The 18,254-nt window shown below is 43.6% G+C and overlaps 1 protein-coding gene across 2 annotated transcripts in view; it reads left to right on the forward strand.

Moving 5' to 3' along the window:
- Positions 1–8,740: 8,740 nt before the first annotated feature.
- The window catches only part of LOC143788198 (alcohol dehydrogenase 1-like), an 87,043-nt gene continuing 77,529 nt past the window's right edge, over positions 8,741–18,254 (forward strand). The window contains exons 1-3 of one of the 2 annotated variants that reach the window (XM_077277657.1): positions 8,741–8,893; positions 16,066–16,167; positions 17,190–17,331. In XM_077277657.1, the coding sequence (XP_077133772.1) occupies positions 8,876–8,893; positions 16,066–16,167; positions 17,190–17,331 (262 nt within the window). In that variant the 5' untranslated portion in view covers positions 8,741–8,875. The remainder of the gene's footprint in view (positions 8,894–16,065; positions 16,168–17,189; positions 17,332–18,254) is intronic. The other variant, XM_077277664.1, reaches the window with a different exon arrangement.

Consider the following 18,254-nt stretch of genomic DNA (forward strand, 5'->3'; position numbering starts at 1 on the left):
CCCCACAACTATTACCCCACTTGTCACTGCTACAGGGTAAGTGGGAAGAGCGAGGCTAAGTGCCGAAATTGGCACATCTTAGAGATGCGCCTTTTCTGGGGCGGCTGAGTGCTGATGTTTTTAGCCATCGGGGCCAATATCCATGACCCCTTCCTAGGCTATTAATATCAGCCCGCAGCTGTCTGCATAGCCTTAGCTGGTTATTAATTATAGGGGAACCTTATGTCATTTTTTGGGAGTCTCCCATTTTAATATCCAGTAAAGGCTAAGTATACAGCTGTGAGCTGATATTAATAGCCTGGGAAGCTCCATGGGTATTATCCCCTTCCCAGGCTATAAACATCTGCCCCTAGTCGCTGGCTTTCTCTCTGCTGGTTTTGAAAATTGTGCAGGAGCCCATGCCATTTTTTTCCAATTAATAATCATTTATTAATTAAATACAAGTCCAGTAATTTGCACACACACTGTTCTAATGGAGCACCCCATAAGGCCGTGGGGAACTCGGTACCGGGACCGACACGGCAGTCCTTAAAGGGGAAGGTCACAGCAGCAGTGACCCGGTCCGTTGCCCTTGGTGTCCATGTAAAATGATGAAATAAAGGGGGAAAATAAAGTTCATAGTATAATAGCCAACCCTGCAGTCAGATCCTCTGGGGCGATGGTGGCGCAGCAAAGATGGTGCAGCTCTCCACGGGTTGAGCTAGCCCCAGGGCAGATGTAGGATTAAGTGTTAAGTTGTGATTATGTCGGGCAGGTGACGCAGAAATAACTCAAAGGACACCGCAAGGTGCAGTTTCCAGATTCTGGCACTTAGCCTTGCTCTTCCCACTTGCCCTGTAGTGGTGGAAAGTGGGGTGATAGTTGTGGGGTTGATGTCACCTTTGTATTGTCAGGTGACATCAATCCTAGAAGTTAGTAATGGAGAGGCATCAATAAGACGCCCCCATTACTAACCCCATAGTCAAATTGTAAGAAAACACAGACACCCAGAAAAAGTCCTTTAATGAAAGAATGACACAGACTCTGATATTCTTCATTGAACCATACTTATGACCTCGCCTACTCCCCCGAAGTCCTTGTTATCTGCAAAAGAGGTAAAAAAACAAACAGTATTCCTCACCTTTCTGAAGAGATGCTTTTAATCCATTTGTCCCACGACTTATCCAGCTCTGCTGCATCTAGATGGCAGGCTGCATGATGCGATCATGCAGTCTGTCATCCAGCAGACACACTGAGCACCATGTGCTCAGTGTCTCTCTGTGGACTGCTATTCTCTGTCTGAGTGTGAGAAAGTTCTCCTGCTTCCAGTGCAGTCCTGCGAGTTCACGGCCAATGAACTCACTTCACCTATGTGACGTTGGCGTGAGTGCCGTGGAAAATTTTCCCATGGCGCTCGCACTGACGTCAGAAAGGTAAAGTGAGTTCACTGCCTGTGAACTCCCGGGACCTGTCTGACTGCACTGGGAGCAGGAGAACTTTCTCACACTCAGACAGGGAATAGCAGTCCACAGAGAGACACCGAGCACACGGTGCTCAGTGTGTCTTCTGGATGACAGGCAGTATGGATGCAGTATGTGGTAGTACTTGTGCCAGAAGGCACTGTGTGTATTTAACCCGTATCTGTTGGAATGGTTTGCCAAAAGCCGCTGTGTGCACTCTGCAACCCTGTCTGCGGGGTACTGGGCACCATTGTCTGGGTGTGGCTTTCTAATAGAAAACATGCTCTGTGGGTGAAATATAGTGTAATCTTATGTGGGGCTATTGTTCTCCATGCTCTCAGGCTGATATTTTTTGACTTCTTCTGTGATTGTATTGTTCCCCATGCTCCATGTGCGACATTTTTATATGATTCTGTGGGGGTACTACCATGCTCTGTGAGTGAAATTTATTATCAGCTTCTGTGGGGGGAAAGTATAAACATGCTATGTGGGTGAAAATTTTAACTGGACTGCTGGTAGCAAGCCTCGCTGTGGACTGTCAGCTCGATCCAAGATCATACTACCAGCTTTTCATGGGCGGCATTTGTAACATACGCTACTGGAGCACACATTTTGAGCTGTGCCCCATCATCTGGGAGGGAATTTTTTTTATCAACTTTCTCAGGGAAATCTAAATATATGCTCTGTGGGTGAAATTTTTAAATACTCTTATGTGAGTGATATTTGAATCAGCTTATGTGGAGGTTCTGTGCCCCACGGTCTGGGGGTGAGGTTTGTAAGCTGCTTCTGTGGGGATACGCTCTCCATGCTCTGTGGGTGACATTGTTAACTGGATTGGCTGTGGCAAACCTCAGTCTCTGTGGGGGCACTGTGAAAATGTTTATGTTATTCATTTACTTTCCATTTTATTTTATCATGATTGCTATGGTAACAGAACCCTTATAAGTCATTTCCCTATCTACATTTGTTTGCAGGGCAATTATCCTGCTCTTACCCCCAGTTTTCTTCCTTTTGCAACCCCCTAGCCCTTCTTATGATCTTTCTACTGCAATTTTACAGCACTGAAGTTTGGGTTCCCATTGACTTATATAGGTTTCGGTGTTTGGGGTCAAGTTCAGGTTCCGATCAGGACTTTTTAAAAAGTCTGGCCGAACTCAGCGAACCCGAACATCCATGGGTTCCTTCACTCATCATCAATCAAGATCGCTATAGCACAATAGCGCCATCTAGTGGGCAAATAAATAACCAGATTTCATGATAAGAAGCACCATAAATGCTGAAAAGTTCATGTGCATAAAAACATGAAGGTTAGAGGTTATGACCAGTAAAGGTGTGTGAAAAACTAAGAAATATTCAAATGCAAGTGCAAATATAGAAGGAGTGGACCGACCCCACAATGAAAAAATGCGTCTAAGTGATGAAAATACCACTTGCTGAATAAACATGGTGTCAAAGATAGCTGCGGTGCAAAAATCATGGAAAAAAGTCACCTTAGTGCATGATAAATAATTGAAAAATACCGGGTGATCAAATAAATAAACAAACAACTAAGGCACAAGGTTAGAAGTGCAAATGTGTGCAAGTAAGCATCTGCAAACAAGTGCATATGAGGCAAAACTTCTAGCTTACATGTTTGCATGTGCATTCTGTTTCCAGCATTTATGGTGTTTATTATCATGAAATGTAGTCATTTATTTATTTGCCCACTAGATGGCTCTATTGTACCATAGCAATTTTGATTTGTGATTTTTTTTTGCTGCTTATCGCTCCATGACTTGCACTAAACTACTTATCTGTGTACACAAATTTAGGAAATAACACGTTTTGTGGGAGCGCTGTTTTTAAACCCTTAATGACATATAACTTATAGGTACATCATAGGTTGGCTACCCTTCTTTAATGCGGGATCAGGCGCTGATAACATGTTAAATGCCTCTGTCAAACTCCGACAGCAACATTTAGCGTGGCCATGCTGAAAGCGCATCACTAGCCCCGCCCATTGGCACCCTTGTCACATGATTGCAGGGTGGCGGTGGGTTAGCATGACATCCCGGGGTCTGCAGGAGGCCCCCTTGGTTGTCATTGCCGATCTGCTATGAGAGCCGCCCCGTGGCTGGCATTCATAACAGATGATCAATTCTGTTACACATAGCAGGGCAAAAGGCCAGCTATGTGTAGCACAAACGATCAGAAGATCGCAGCTCAAAGTCTCCCATGGAGACTATTGAGCCATTAAAAATTTGAAAAATATTTTTAAAAATATAAAAAAATCTGAAAGTTCAAATAACCCCCTTTAGCCCATAAAAAAAAAAACTATAAAAACCAAAAATCTATCAAAATATAAAAAGAATTATCTAATCGGTAAATGGAGTAACGAAAAAAAAAATAAAAGCGCCAGAATTACGTTTTTTTGGTCACCGCAACATTGCAATAAAATGCAATAACGGGAGATCACAAGATTGTATCTGCCCCAAGACAGTATCAATAAAAAGTCAGCTTGGTGAGCAAAAAATAAGCCCTCACCCATATCCTGAAAAATGGAGACTCTATGGGCCTCGGAAAATGGCGCCATTTTTTTCCACAAACTTTGGATTTTTTTTCACTACTTTTAAATAAAACGCAACCTAGACATGTTTGGTATCTGCAAACTCGTAGTGACCTGAAGAATCATAACGACAGGTCAGTTTTAGCATTTAGTGAACATGATAAAATAAAATCCCAAAAACAATTGTGGAATATAACTTTTTTGCAATTTTTCTGCATTTGTAATTTTTTTCCTGATTTCCAGTACACTATACGTCCCACAGAACATAAGCCCTTATGTGCCATATTGACAGAAAAATAAATAATAATTATGGCTCTGGGAAGAAGGGGAGCAAAAAATGAAAACGCAAAAATGGAAAATCTCAAGGTGCTAAAGGATTTAATTTCATTTTTTGGAGAAGGGAGACAGCAATTTGAATACTAAGGTCCTGATTCATAAAGTTGTTTTTGCCAGTTTTCTGGAATAAAAAAACCTTCAAATATTGCAAAAAAATTTCACAACTTTTGGCATTTTTAATTCAGTCTTGGCTAGCTTTGCCAAAATGAGTGGAACTTGGCCAGACGGGTCCTCTCGACAAATTCATCAAAATCTCTGACTTGAGCAACATTTCTGGAGGAGGCGCAGGACAGTTGTAATATGTGCCTAAGGGCTGTCCCACACGTCCAAATAATTCCGGTACCGTAAACAATCGGTACCGGAATTATCCGTGTCCGTGTGCCCCTGCGTTTCTGGTGAACATCAGTGTGGCACACGTGTGCCGCCCGTGTGCCCACTGGGTACCACACGCACCGTGCTGGGTACCACACGTACTACCAGCATCTGGTGCTGAATCCGCAATTCATATGTTCCCTGCAGCAGCGTTTGCTGCAGAGAAAATATGAATAATAGTGTTTAAAATAAAGATCTATGTGTCCCCCGCCCTCCCACCCCCTGTGCGCCCCCCCCCGCTGTTCTGAAAATACTCACCCGCTCCCTCGTTGGCTGTCGCTGCTTCCTGGTCTGGCCCCATCTTCTCCTGTATGCGGTCACGTGGGGCCACTCATTTACAGTCATGAATAGGCGGCTCCACCCCTATGGGAGATGGAGCCACATATTCATGACTCTAATCGTCGGCCCCACGTGACCGCATACAGTAGAAGGGGCGGCCAGCACAGAACACTGCGAGGGAGGCGGGTGAGTATTTTTCAGAACAGCGGGGGGACGCACAGGGGGTGGGAGGGCGGGGGACACATAGATCTTTATTTTAAACACTATTATTCATATTTTCTCTGCAGCAAACGCTGCTGCAGGGAACATATGAATCGCGGATTCAGCACCAGTGGGGGGGACAGCGCTTACTGTAGCGCTGTCTCCTGCACGCCACACGGACTGCAAACGGAGAAGGTCCGTGTGTGGTCCGTGTTTTACACGGACCCATTGACTTTAATGGGTCCGTGTAATACGTGCGCTCCCACGAACACTGACATGTCTCCGTGTTTGGCACACGGAGACACGGTCCGCAAAAAATCAATGACATCTGCACAGATGCATTGATTTTTATGGGTCTACGTGTGTCAGTGTCTCCGGTACGTGAGGAAACTGTCACCTCACGTACCGGAGCCACTGACGTGTGAAACCGGCCTAAGGGATCATTCCCCCTTGTGATGAAATCGGATGAATGTGATCTGATAAAAAATCAGATTGAATTCAGACCAATGTTATTCTATGATTGTGTGTTCATCTGAATTTTTTTTCACAGCTCGGATCGGATCACGATCAGACTGGAAAAAAGTTGCAGCAGGTGCGAGAAAAAAAGAAATCACACAGCATTCAGACCATACGAGTGCTGTCCGATTTTTACACACCAATCGCATTTGAAAAGTTGGCAATTCATGTGCCGCGTATAGCAAAATCACACTGACAGGTTAGAATATAATAGATATATAGATATCAGTGACACACACACGTATACAGTGGGTACGGAAAGTATTCAGACCCCTTTACATTTTTCACTCTTTGTTTCATTGCAGCCATTTGGTAAATTCAAAAAGTTCATTTTTTTCCTCATTAATGTACACTCTGCACCCCATCTTGAATGAAAAAAACAGAAATGTAGAAATGTTTGCAAATTTATTAAAAAAGAAAAACTGAAATATCACATGGTCATAAGTATTCAGACCCTTTGCTCAGTATTGAGTAGAAGCACCCTTTTGAGCTAGCCCAGCCATGAGTCTTCTTGGGAATGATGCAACACTTTTTCACACCTGGATTTGGGGATGCTCTGCCATTCTTCCTTGCAGATCCTCTCCAGTTCCGTCAGGTTGGATGGTGAACGTCAGTGGACAGCCATTTTCAGATCTCTCCAGACCTTTACTGGCTTTTAAAATGGGGAACCCTAAAAAAATGACGTAGAGTCCCCTATAATTAAAAACTTTCAAAGGTTATGCAACAGCTGTGGGCTGATATTAATAGTCTAGGAAGGGGCTATGGATACTGGCTCCCCCCAGGCTAAAAACATCAGCTCTCAGCAGCCCCAGAAAAGGCGCATCTCTAATTCTGGCACTTAGCCTCACTCTTCCCACTTGCCCTGTAGTGATGGCAAGTGGGATGATAGTTGGGAGGGTTGATGTCACCTTTGTTCTGTCAGGTGATATCAAGCCCCGAGCTTAGTAATGGAGAGGCATCAATAAGATGCCCCCATTTCTAACCCCATAGTCACATTGTAAAAAAAACACAGACACCCAGAAAAAAAGTCCTTTAATTGAAAAAATGACACAAACTCCTTTAATATTCTTAATTAAGCCATACTTACGATTTTGCCCATTCCTCCGATGCTCTTGTCATCTGCAAAAGAGGTAAAAAAACAAACCCAGAAAACAGTCTACTGTCTCCAATCTCGCCAGGGGGTCTTGCTAAGAACCAGGAAGGTGAAACGTTTCACAACAGATGGTTTCACACCTTCGGCTCGTTTGAAGTGAGATATCAATTATAGCCTGACACTTTTTATCTGTGAGAAACTTACACAGAGAATTTCAGTGGAAATAATATACTCATTGGTGGAGCGGCCGTGGTCCAATCAAAAACAAGCAATTATAATATTAACATGAGAGGCTGGTCTAGAAATTTGACCTCCAGAGTAACTCTATAAATTAGGCTTGTATACATACAATCGGTTCACAGATTGAGGGGCAGCCAAGCTGATGTGTTCCAGTCCATATTCACCCCCCCCCCCCCCTCAGGGAGCAGAACGCAGACTGCAAAGTTAGGTATTTCTCTAAGTTTTCTCCCGTTTATTTTTATAACCATATTTTTATACCCTTTTTATTGTAAGCACTGTACCTTTTTGTATTAAGGCATAAAACTTTAACAAGTTGAACCTTGCATGTTCTAAAGAATCCATAGCCTTAAACTGTGTGAGCCTTATGATTGGCAGACAGTAGTAGTACTATTTCTGGGACTCATCGCCAGTGTGTTCGGTGAGTGGTGGCAACATGTATGAGCGGGTGTGTGGCCTGGGTGGTGTGTGATTTATGCTCCCATTACAGCAGCATAGGACAGAGGTTGAATGCTAGACTGAGAGAGGGGAGATAGATTAACCCTTGCAGGCGCAACCCCAAGTACGTGACAGGGGTCTGAATACTTTCCGTACCCACTGTATATATATATATATATATATATATATATATATATATATATATATATATATGTTTTGAAGAATATTTCCTTTGAAAATTATGTGTAAATGACTTAAGGAATTTCTCTATGTAAAAGCTCATGTTAAAATCGCATTGCAGCCAAATAGCAATCACACTGCATTCGGATATAAATCGGATGCTAGGTGTGAAAAATCGGATTGTACTCGCATTAAAAACGGGTGACACTCGCATGACACTTGTATTATACTCGTCTGACTCTCCTGCATCAAAAACGGACTGATTTTAAAATTACTAGTGTGTCCTCAGCCTAAGAGCACAGATAGGCGGATGTATTTCTCGCATCGCAATCCTCGGACTGACCGTCCGCTCTCCTCACCTGAACGTGACACCTGCAGAGAAATTCGTCACGCTGTCACGCTCATGTCAGGAGAGGTACTGGCCAGTCCGTGCACTTGGATGCGATCCTCGCATGACAAATATGGCCGTCTGTCTGCGCCATTATTCAGTAAAGGGCGCATATCTCTTAATGAATAAGGGTATGTGCACATGTGTTCTTCCGCAGCGGATTTCATAAATCCGCAGGTAAAAGGCACTGCGTTTTACCTGCGGATTTACTGCGGAATTACTGCAGATTTTGTGTGGATTCCACCTGCGGTTTTACACCTGCGGATTCCTATTATGGAGCTGGTGTAAACCACTGCAGAATCCGCACAAAGAATTGATATGCTGCGGAATGTAACCCCGCAGCGTTTCCGCACGTTTTTTTCCACAGCATGTGCACTGCGGATTGCGTTTTCCATAGGTTTACATTGTACTGTAAATGCATGGAAAGCTGCTGCGAACCCGCAGCAAAATCCGCAACGTGTGCACATAGCCTTAGGCACACCTAACTTCAGCACTGGCTTCATTAATGAATCGAGGCTATCATCTCACGAGGCTATGTACTTAGTTTACGTTTGCAGATTTGGCTTTCAGCCTTCCTAATATAAAGCCTAATTATCACAATTAGCACTAAATAGGTTCTAGTTTTGATCTTGAGCTTTCCTCACGTTGGTGAGACCTGTCTAGATAATTATCGAATAAACTATCTGATGCCACAACTTATTGTGCAATTATGTTCTGAGCGCTGCAGAATTCATGAGCAGCAGCTGCTGGAATTTCCATCATGTGACGGAGGGTGGGTTCAGCAAGAAAATCTGTATGCAACAGACGTGGCTGATCCCTTCTACTACTACTACTGAGGGCCTGTTGGAAAAATGGAGACTGCAGGAAAAGTAAGAGCAGGGAAATTGCAGTATTACATGGTACAATGAGTTACATTCCAGTGCAAAAGAAAATGAAATAGGTTTTGCTCACGTTGTGATGTCTGTGAAAGCTCAGGCTGCACGTTTGGTAGCTCAATGCAGTGATTGGCTTTTTTAAGTACATTTAATGTGTCCATATGTTCAGTGTTTGCAGTAGATGTTTCTGCTGCAAATATAGAGTGTTGGCAGGAAACACACTTCTGCCTTTTTTGCTGTTGCATATTTTAATTCGAGTTGCTTTATTTTTGATACTTTCTTGTATTTGACTCTGACATACAGTTAAGTATGGATTGCATGCGATTGTTTTGCTTTTCCACAGCAGAAACGCACTATTACGCATGTATTTTTTATTTTTATTTTTTTACTGTATCCAGTGCAGTTCTATAGGGAAAATATGCTCACGAATCTCAGCATACTCATAAGAGAAAGTGACAGGTTGCGGATTTGAAACATGCACTGCAGGTCAGTTTGCGTGACGTTTAAAATTATTTCTATAAATCCCATCCACTTTACTGAAATACGCTCTATTTTATGCCCATCTTAAATATGCAGCGTTAAAAATCATTCTGGGAACTTAAAGGGGTATTCCCATCTTGAAGATCCTATCCCAATATATCATAGGAATAATAATAATTGTAATAATAATAATAATAAATATTTCAATTAAAAGTAGTATAGTTCTTTTTGTAAGCTATGTCGCTTACCCCATGCAATAGCTTAGATATCCATGGTTATAGCCATTAACAATAGTGATGAGCAAATCCATGGATGTTGTTTTTTTTTTTACAGTTTGGTTCTGGACTCCAACTTGACCTAGAACTCCGAATCCCTTTCAAGTCAATGAGGATCCGAACTTCAGTGGAGTAAAATGATCAGAGTAAGGGCTAGGGGCTGAAAAAAGGAAGTTAAATGGGTGTAAGAGCAGGACAATTGCCATGCAAACAAATGTGGACAGGAAAAGGTCTTAAAGTAACAGAGAATAAAAAAACAAAGAAAAAATAATATAATCTTGAACCAGGAGGTTGAGGTCCAAATGGAGGAGAGGTCCAAATGGAGGAGACGTCGGTGTAGGTGGAATAGGCGTATTAGGAGGAGGTATCCAACACATTTTTAGTATGTGTTGTTTTTTTATTTTTTTTATTTTTCTTGGTGGGGGGTAACTCTGAAAACAGTCAATGTAGTCATCTGCTGACCACTCTCTCTGTATACAGGCAGTGTAATATTCTAAAAAAAATTTTTGTAGAAAACAATGAAGAGGGCATCAAATAGTAAATGTTGCTGGTGATATAGCTGCTGGAAGGTGAGAGCAATGTGGTCGATCTGCACCTGCTATGCGCACAAATGAATCACCTGGAAGAAGGTGACAGGACATTCTGTGTCATTTCGTAGGCCCAAGTAACGTTCGATGAATGGTGAGGCTAGAACAAGTAGTGGTTTTAGATTGGTTGACTGAGAGTGCCTTCAGTCCCTTTGCTTTGTCTTCCACCCAGTCTCCTGCTAAAAGTGCCTATTTTTGGGGGGGCGTGTCCTGATGCCAGCGTGAGCGGATGTGAAGCTACGGAGCTCCCTCTGGGCTCAACGGATTTGTGGCTGTAGCACCCCACACCAGTGCTTCACCTCACCTGATGGGTCCCAGGAGATCCAGGAACACGGTGCTGTCTGTAGCGGCATCCGCGGGTTCCGCAACGGCCCTGGACACCTTCCTCCTCCGGGATCAGGGTGCCGCTGGAATCCGGGCGCCATCTTGCTTCATGTAGAAGGTGGCTCAGGATCGGGCGGGATATGCTGGAGATGTGTTGTGAATTCTGCTCTTGGGCTCCCTCCGGTGGTTGTTAGTGGTAGTGCAGTTGTCTTGGGGTGGTAATCCAGGGCAGGTGTTTCTGCTGATTGCAGCTTTACTAGGTATTTAGGTGTGCAGGATCCATTACTCCTGGCCAGTTGTCCATTGTTCTTGGAGGGATTGCATCTCTCTCTGGTTCCTCATGCTCTGCTGCCAATTCAGCTAAGATAAGTGTCTGTTTTTTTGTCTCTGTGCACACATGCAGTGTGCTTTGCAATTCAGTGCAATTCATTGTGTTTTTGTCCAGCTTAGACTTTGTTTGGATTTTTCAGTCATGCTGGATTCTCAGGAGTTGCAGATATACTTGCTATGTCTTTAGTTAGATGTAGTATATTTGTATTTTCTGCTGTGGATATTTTTAGGATTTTAATACTGACCGCTTAGAATTCTGTCCTATCCTTTTCTATTTAGCTAGAGGTGCCTCTTTTGCTAAATTCTGTTTTTCTGCCTGCGTGTGTCTTTCCTCTTATACTCACAGTCAATATTTGTGGGGGGCTGCCTATCCTTTGGGGTTCTGCTCTGAGGCAAGATAGAATTCCCATTTCCATCTATAGGGGTATTTAGTCCTCCGGCTGTGTCGAGGTGTCTAGGACATGTTAGGTACACCCCACGGCTACTTCTAGTTGCGGTGTCAGTTTAGGGTTTGCGGTCAGTACAGGTACCACCTACTCCTGAGAAAGTCTCTCATGCGGCTCCAAGGTCACCGGATCATAACAGAGATGATGTCGGAGAGAACGGTGAGAGGCCTTCGGGCCGTATTACTGCTGAGATGACTGGGGGATGTCCCAAGCTTGTGCTCCCCTGCTGGAGTCCTCCTCTTCTGGCCGTCATGCTGCGGTCCTGTGCGCTGTGCAAAGTTTAGAGAATGGATTAAATCAGTACTTGAAGCTTGATCCTTCCTCCCTTTGACACATGCTCTCTCCCCTTCCCCTCCTTTCCTTTTGGTGTATGTCCTGTCTGTTTGTTCACAATAGGGTTACATGTTTGATAAACTGTTTAGGTTTATCCAGTAGGCGTGTTGGAGAGTTATAGATATTCTCCTAAATTCCTCTGTTTTGTACTGTAAAAGCTGCTTTTGACTTTATTTGTGAATTGATAAAACATTAATAAAAATTTACAATTTTTTTTTTTTTTTTAAAGTGCAAATTTTGCTGTGGCTGGGAACCATGTATTGTGTTTCCCGTGATCCCAACGTATTGTTAGCCCTTTAGAAATCACTTGTAAGGTCACATGTACAATATGGGATCCAGTGTTTGGGGGATGTACAGCTTAACCCATCAATTGAATGGTGTGGAGATGCTTGGAGACACTGCTGGTGCTGGTGATGAATTTGTGGGGAGCCAGATGGCCCTGTTGCTCAGGAAGGAGAGGAAGAAGCCAAGACCGCAGCAGAAGAGAGAGCAGCAGGTGGCTCTGATTTTTCCTGGTTTTTCAAGTGTCTCCCCAAAATCCTTAGCTCAAAGCTCACAGACTAGCTCCAAACATCAATACAATGTCAGATTCATTTAAATGTTCTATCAACAGCAGGAAACACCCGCTGGGGGTCCGAATATCAAGCTGCACCCAAAAGGTGATAGGTGGACAAATGAAAACACCTGTGTTAAGCTAGACAGACCGCAGCCAGAAAACAGAACCCAAATACCCAGAGGAAAGGTGTGTCTCCGGTGGCTCGGCAGAAAGTGAAGCTGGGGATCAAATCAATGAACAAGACAGTTTCAACAGCATGGCTGAAGAGTATGTGTCCCCACATCTCCACATATTGATTGACTGATGGGGCTGGCCCATTTAACTTCTGGGTCTCCAAATTCAACACATGCCTGAGCTTGCCCTTTTATACCTTGGAAGTGTTGGCCTGCCCTGGTGAAAGTGTATTGTCGAAACAAGTGTTTAGCACGACAGGAGGTGTGATGACAGACAAATGCAGATGCCTGTCCCCTGCCAACGAGGGCATGCTCGCATTCATTAAAATGAAGCAGGTATGGATCCCACAGGATTTCTGTTCCTTTTGGTTGAATATAGAAGTAGACCAGCTGCACCCAGTCATTGTTAGACTCCACTGCACTTCCTTTGTTTTATTATCCATTCACAATGTTTTGGGGCCTACCCAAATTAATCCCTTAGGAACCGAGCCAATTTTGACCTTATTGACCAGGCCAATTTTTACAATTCTGACCACTGTCACTTTATGTAGTAATAACTCTGGAATGCATCAACGGATTCCAGTGATTCTGAGCTTTTTTTTTTCCAGACATATTGTACTTTATGATAATGATAACATTTCTTTGATATGACTTGCGTTTATTTATGAAATAAACAGAAACTTGGCAAAAATGTGGAAAATTTTTATTTTTTGTGCCCTTAAATCAAAGCATTATGCCAATCAAAATAGTTCATAAATAACATTTCCCACATGTCTGCTTCACATCAGCACTATTTTTTTTGTTAGGATGTTATAAGTGTTAAAATTTGACCAGTGATTTATCATTTTTCCAACAAAATTTACAAAACTATTTTTTTTAGGGGCCACATCACATTTGAAGTGACTTTGAAGGATTTATATGAGACAAAATACCCTAAAGTGATGCCATTCTAAAAACTGCACCCCTCAAGGTGCTCAAAACCACATTCAAGAAGTTTATTAACCCTTCAGGTGCTTCACAGGAATTAATGAAATGTGGAAATAAAAAATGAACATTTAACTTTTTCCCACATTAATTTTAATTTAGTCCCAATTTATTTATTTTCTCAAGGATAACGGGAGAAAATAGACCCTTAAAATTATTGTGCAATTTCTCCTGACTTTGCTGATGCCCCATATGTGGGGGAAACCCACTGTTTGGGCGCACAGCAGGGCTCGGGAGGGAAGGAGCACCATTTGGCTTTTTAAATGCAAAATTGGCTGGAATCGGGAGCAGATACCATGTCGGGTTTTGGAGAGCCCCTGTTGTGCCTAAGCAGTGGAAACATCCCACAAGTGACCCCATTCCTCAAGTAACTAGATGTGTGTTGAGTACCTTGATCCCCCATGTGACACACAGAAATGTATAATGTTGAGCCATGAAAATAAAAACATTTTTTTCACAAGGGTAACAGGAGAAAATGGACAACTAAAATTGTTGTGCAATTTCCCCTGAGTACACTGATATTCCATATGTTGTGGAAAACTGCTGTGTCACTACTGTATCGCATGGATTTATGTCTTTCTACATCAACTAAGGAATGTGCTCTAATAATAATAATATATTTATATAGCACCATTAATTCCATGGTGCTGTACATTAGACAGGGTTACATCAAAATACAAATATCATTTACGGTAAACAAAGCTAACAATGACACTGATACAGAGGGAAGAGGACCCTGCCCATGCGGGCTTGCATTCTACAGGATTGTGGGGAAGGAGACAGCAGATCAGTGGTTGCAGTAGCTCCGATGGTGTTGAGGTGGCAGTGTGGTCATTAGAGATTGTAAGCTTCTTTGAAGAGATGGGTTTTCAGGCTCTGTTTGAAGGATCCAAATGTGGTGGATAACTGGACGTGTTGGGGCACAAAATTCCAGATGATGGCAGATATTCGGCAGAAGTCTTGGAGGCGATTGGGTGAGGAGTGAATAAGCGTGGAGGAGAGAAGGAGGTCTTGGGAGGACTGGAGATTATGTGAGGGAAGATATTGAGAGATTAGTTCGGAAATATACGGAGGAAAAAGGTGATGGATGGCTTTGTAAGTCAGTGTTAGTAGTTTAAACTAGATACGCTGGGAAATTGGGAGCCAGTGAAGGGATTTACAAAGAGGGGAAGCAGGAGTGTAGCGAGGAGAGAGATTAATTAGTCGGGCAGCAGAGTTAAGGATGGACTGGAGGGGTGCGAGAGTGTTAGAAGGCAGGCCACAGAGGAGGAAGATGCAGTAGTTGAGGCGGGAGATGATTAGGGCATGCACAAGCATTTTGGTAGAGTGAGGGTTGAGGAAAGGACGGATTCTGGAAATGTTTTTGAGCTGGAGGCGACAGGAGGTGGCGAGAGCTTGGATGTGTGGTTTAAAGGACAGGCCAGAGTCACGGGTTACTTCGAGGCAGCGGATTACCAGGACAGGGGAAAGTATGAATTCATTTATTGTGATAGATCAGGTAGGAAAGGTGTGCGAGACGGAGGAAAGATAATTAGTTCAGATTTGTCCTCATGGAGTTTGAGGAAGCGAGAGGAGAAGAAGGAGGATATGGCTGATAGATACTCTGTGATTCTGGACAGCAGGTAGGTGACATCTGGGCCAGAGAGGTAGATCTGAGTGTCATTGGCATATAGATGGTACTGGAAGCCATAGGACTTTGAGTTGTCCCAGGCCAAGGGTATAGATTGAGAAGAGAAGGGGTCCTAGGACTGAGCCTTGAGCCTTGAGGGACACCAACAGAGAGGGGTCGAGGTAGTAAGGGAGTAGGAAACACTAAAAGTACGGCTGATAAGGTATGCGGAGATCCAGGATATGGCGAGGTCTTTAACACCAAAGGAAGAGAGGATCTGTAGTAGGAGACTGTGGTCAACTGTGTCAAAGGCAGAGGACAGGTCTAGAAGGAGGAGTACAGAGAATCGTTTGTTAGCTTTGGCTGTAAGTATTTTGTAAGTTTGGTCAGGGCAGTCTCAGTGGAATGGTGGGGACGGAAACCAGATTGCAGGCTGTCGAAGAGAGAGTTAGATGCAAGGTGAGAGGAAAGTTCAGCGTGGACGTGCTGCTCAAGTAGTTTGGAAGCAACTGGGAGCAAAGATATGGGGTGGTAGCTGGACATAGCGCTCAGGTCAAGGGATGGCTTTTTGAGGATAGGTGTGATTGTAGCATGTTTGAAAACAGAGGGGAAGGTACCAGAAGTTAGTGATAGACTGAAGAGATAAGTTAGGGATGGGATTGGTGTAGTGTTCCTAAAACCATTTGGGGGCATTACAACCATGGACTAGACCTCAATCACAAGACAATAAAACTTTCACACTCCTTATCTATGAACTGTTCCAATATTTATGGCCACAACTATTTCTCCCTCTGCCATACTGATAGTTTGGCTCATTTGTCTTACCTATTGCATTATTCCTGTGTCCTGTTGTGTATAAATACGTGACTCTTCTAATTTTGTGTTACTCTCTGCCTGATGAAGAGACCTGAGTAGTCTCGAAAGGTTGCAATTTACCATCTTTTCAGTTAGCCATTAAAAGGTATCAACTAATTAGGACTCTTAAATCTTAACATTTTCTTCTATCTACTGGCTAACAAGGTACAAAGATATATATTTTTCATATATGTAACCATTTTATGTATTGCAGGTTATAAAGTGCAGGGCCGCTATTGCTTGGAGTGCACAACAGCCACTGACCATTGAAGAAATTGAGGTGCAGCCACCAAAAGCCAATGAAGTTAGGATAAAGGTAATATATTTAGTTTCTGTAAAGCTATAGCGAGACCATTTTCACTTTATGAGAACATTCTGTTTGCTGCTAACAGCTCTCTAATTAAAGTGGCAATCAGGCATTTAGAAGATAAACTCAAAATAAGTCTGCAGGGTCATTACTCTTCAACAGTACAATGCTAATACCTCACCACGGACATGTATAATTACCATTTTATCATACACTAGATTGTGGCCCGATTCTAACGCATCGGGTATTCTAGAATATGCATGTCCCCGTAGTATATGGACAATGATGATTCCAGAATTCGCGGCAGACTGTGCCCGTCGCTGATTGGTCGAGGCAACCTTTATGACATCATCGTCGCCATGGCAACCATTATGACATCTACGTCGATACTGTGCCCGTCGCTGATTGGTCGAGGCGAATTCGCGGCAGACTGTGCCCGTCGCTGATTGGTCGAGGCAACCTTTATGACATCATCGTCGCCATGCTGTGCCCGTCTCTGATTGGTCGAGGCCTGGCGGCCTCGACCAATCACAGACGCGGGATTTCCAGGACAGACAGACAGACAGACAGACAGACGGAAAAACCCTTAGACAATTATATATATAGATTGTTGTTCCCTATCGGCTTCAGCCACAGACCATGTGGGCAGGAGATGGTTCCCATCTTACATTGCTGATGTCTCTTCAGACTATTCGTATGACAAATTCGGAGTACAGTTGTGGAGAAGATAAGACTTAATTTCTCCATTGTCTGTGTCCAAGTCTTTTTTTTTTTTTTTTTTATGAAAAAAGCTGACATCTTAACGGGCGTGTAGCGTTTTTATATCCACTGTATAACCCATGCAGTAATGCATTGCAAACTGGGAAATCCGCACTGACCATTCTCAACATTTCCACCATTTTCAAAACCCTGTTTGTGTACTGTACATTGTCACACATTATTTGTGTAGAGTCTTTATAAAAAATCTGCTCTAAAAATGTGACAACTTTACTACTGAAGATTAATACTATCTATAAATTATCTGTATGCAGATAGTTAGTTCAGGAATATGTCGGACAGACGATCACGCATTGCATGGAGATATGAAAAATATAAATTTTCCAGTTATTCTTGGCCATGAAGGCGCTGGAGTGGTTGAAAGTGTTGGTGACCAAGTGACGGAGCTGAAACCAGGTATGAATATGAATCTGGATACATTTATGACTATATACAGTATGTGTAAAGGTTATTTTGGATTTGCAGTGTTCTCTTCTTATCTTATTCTCGGATTCAGATCCAGACTATCCTTTGGACAAACCTGGCAAATAGGCCAGTCTGGCAGTGGTCCACACCAGCCTGCAAAATGTGTAAGTATCAGCTTTTTCACGATGCCAGTGCAGCGCCCCAGAGTCCTGGTCGTTGCAGTACTGTGGCTCCGCCACTATGGGGAGCTATAGTGCGTCCGATGGCACTGAAGGAGTTCATCTGATCAGGTATCACAGACACCAATACATTTCACAGCCGGGCCTCCGGGGGGAGCTAAGGGTGCTATTCATTAGGCCACTCCCCACCATAGTGGGTAAACTGGGGGTCAGGCAGGAAGTTAGATCAGAAGCTGACTGGGTTGGAACCAGGCAACACCTTGTGGCAGAGGGTGTTGTAGGGGAAGATGCAGTAGGGTCTCTGTCAGGGGTGGGATCCTGACAGAGGCTTGGCAACGAGAACGAACGTAACGGGACCGTGCCTGCTCCGGGTAGCGGCGGTGCCCAAGAAAGGATTAGAAGAGAGATAGATTGTGCTGAGTGAGAAACGGGATCACGCAAAGGAGAAATACCAGTAGGAGTCGTGCTGTAAGACCGAAGCAACATCCTACTGAGGCGCACTACCGGTGGCCGGAACGCCGAGGGAGTAGAATAACATTCAGCTTCAAGCAATACTCCAAACAGCGGCAGGACAGTCAGTCTCAGGCGGGCTGTCTAACTCAAATCACCTATGAAGTCTTGGGAGGCAATTGTGGGAGAGGGGCGTCTCTAGGGTCCCGGAAGAACTCCAGGCCTACCTGTCAAACGGGTGCCGTTCCTACCCGAACCTCAGGGAGGGACGGAGGATTAGCAGAA

Source organism: Ranitomeya variabilis, chromosome 1 (assembly GCF_051348905.1).
Source record: "Ranitomeya variabilis isolate aRanVar5 chromosome 1, aRanVar5.hap1, whole genome shotgun sequence".
NCBI lineage: Eukaryota > Metazoa > Chordata > Amphibia > Anura > Dendrobatidae > Ranitomeya > Ranitomeya variabilis.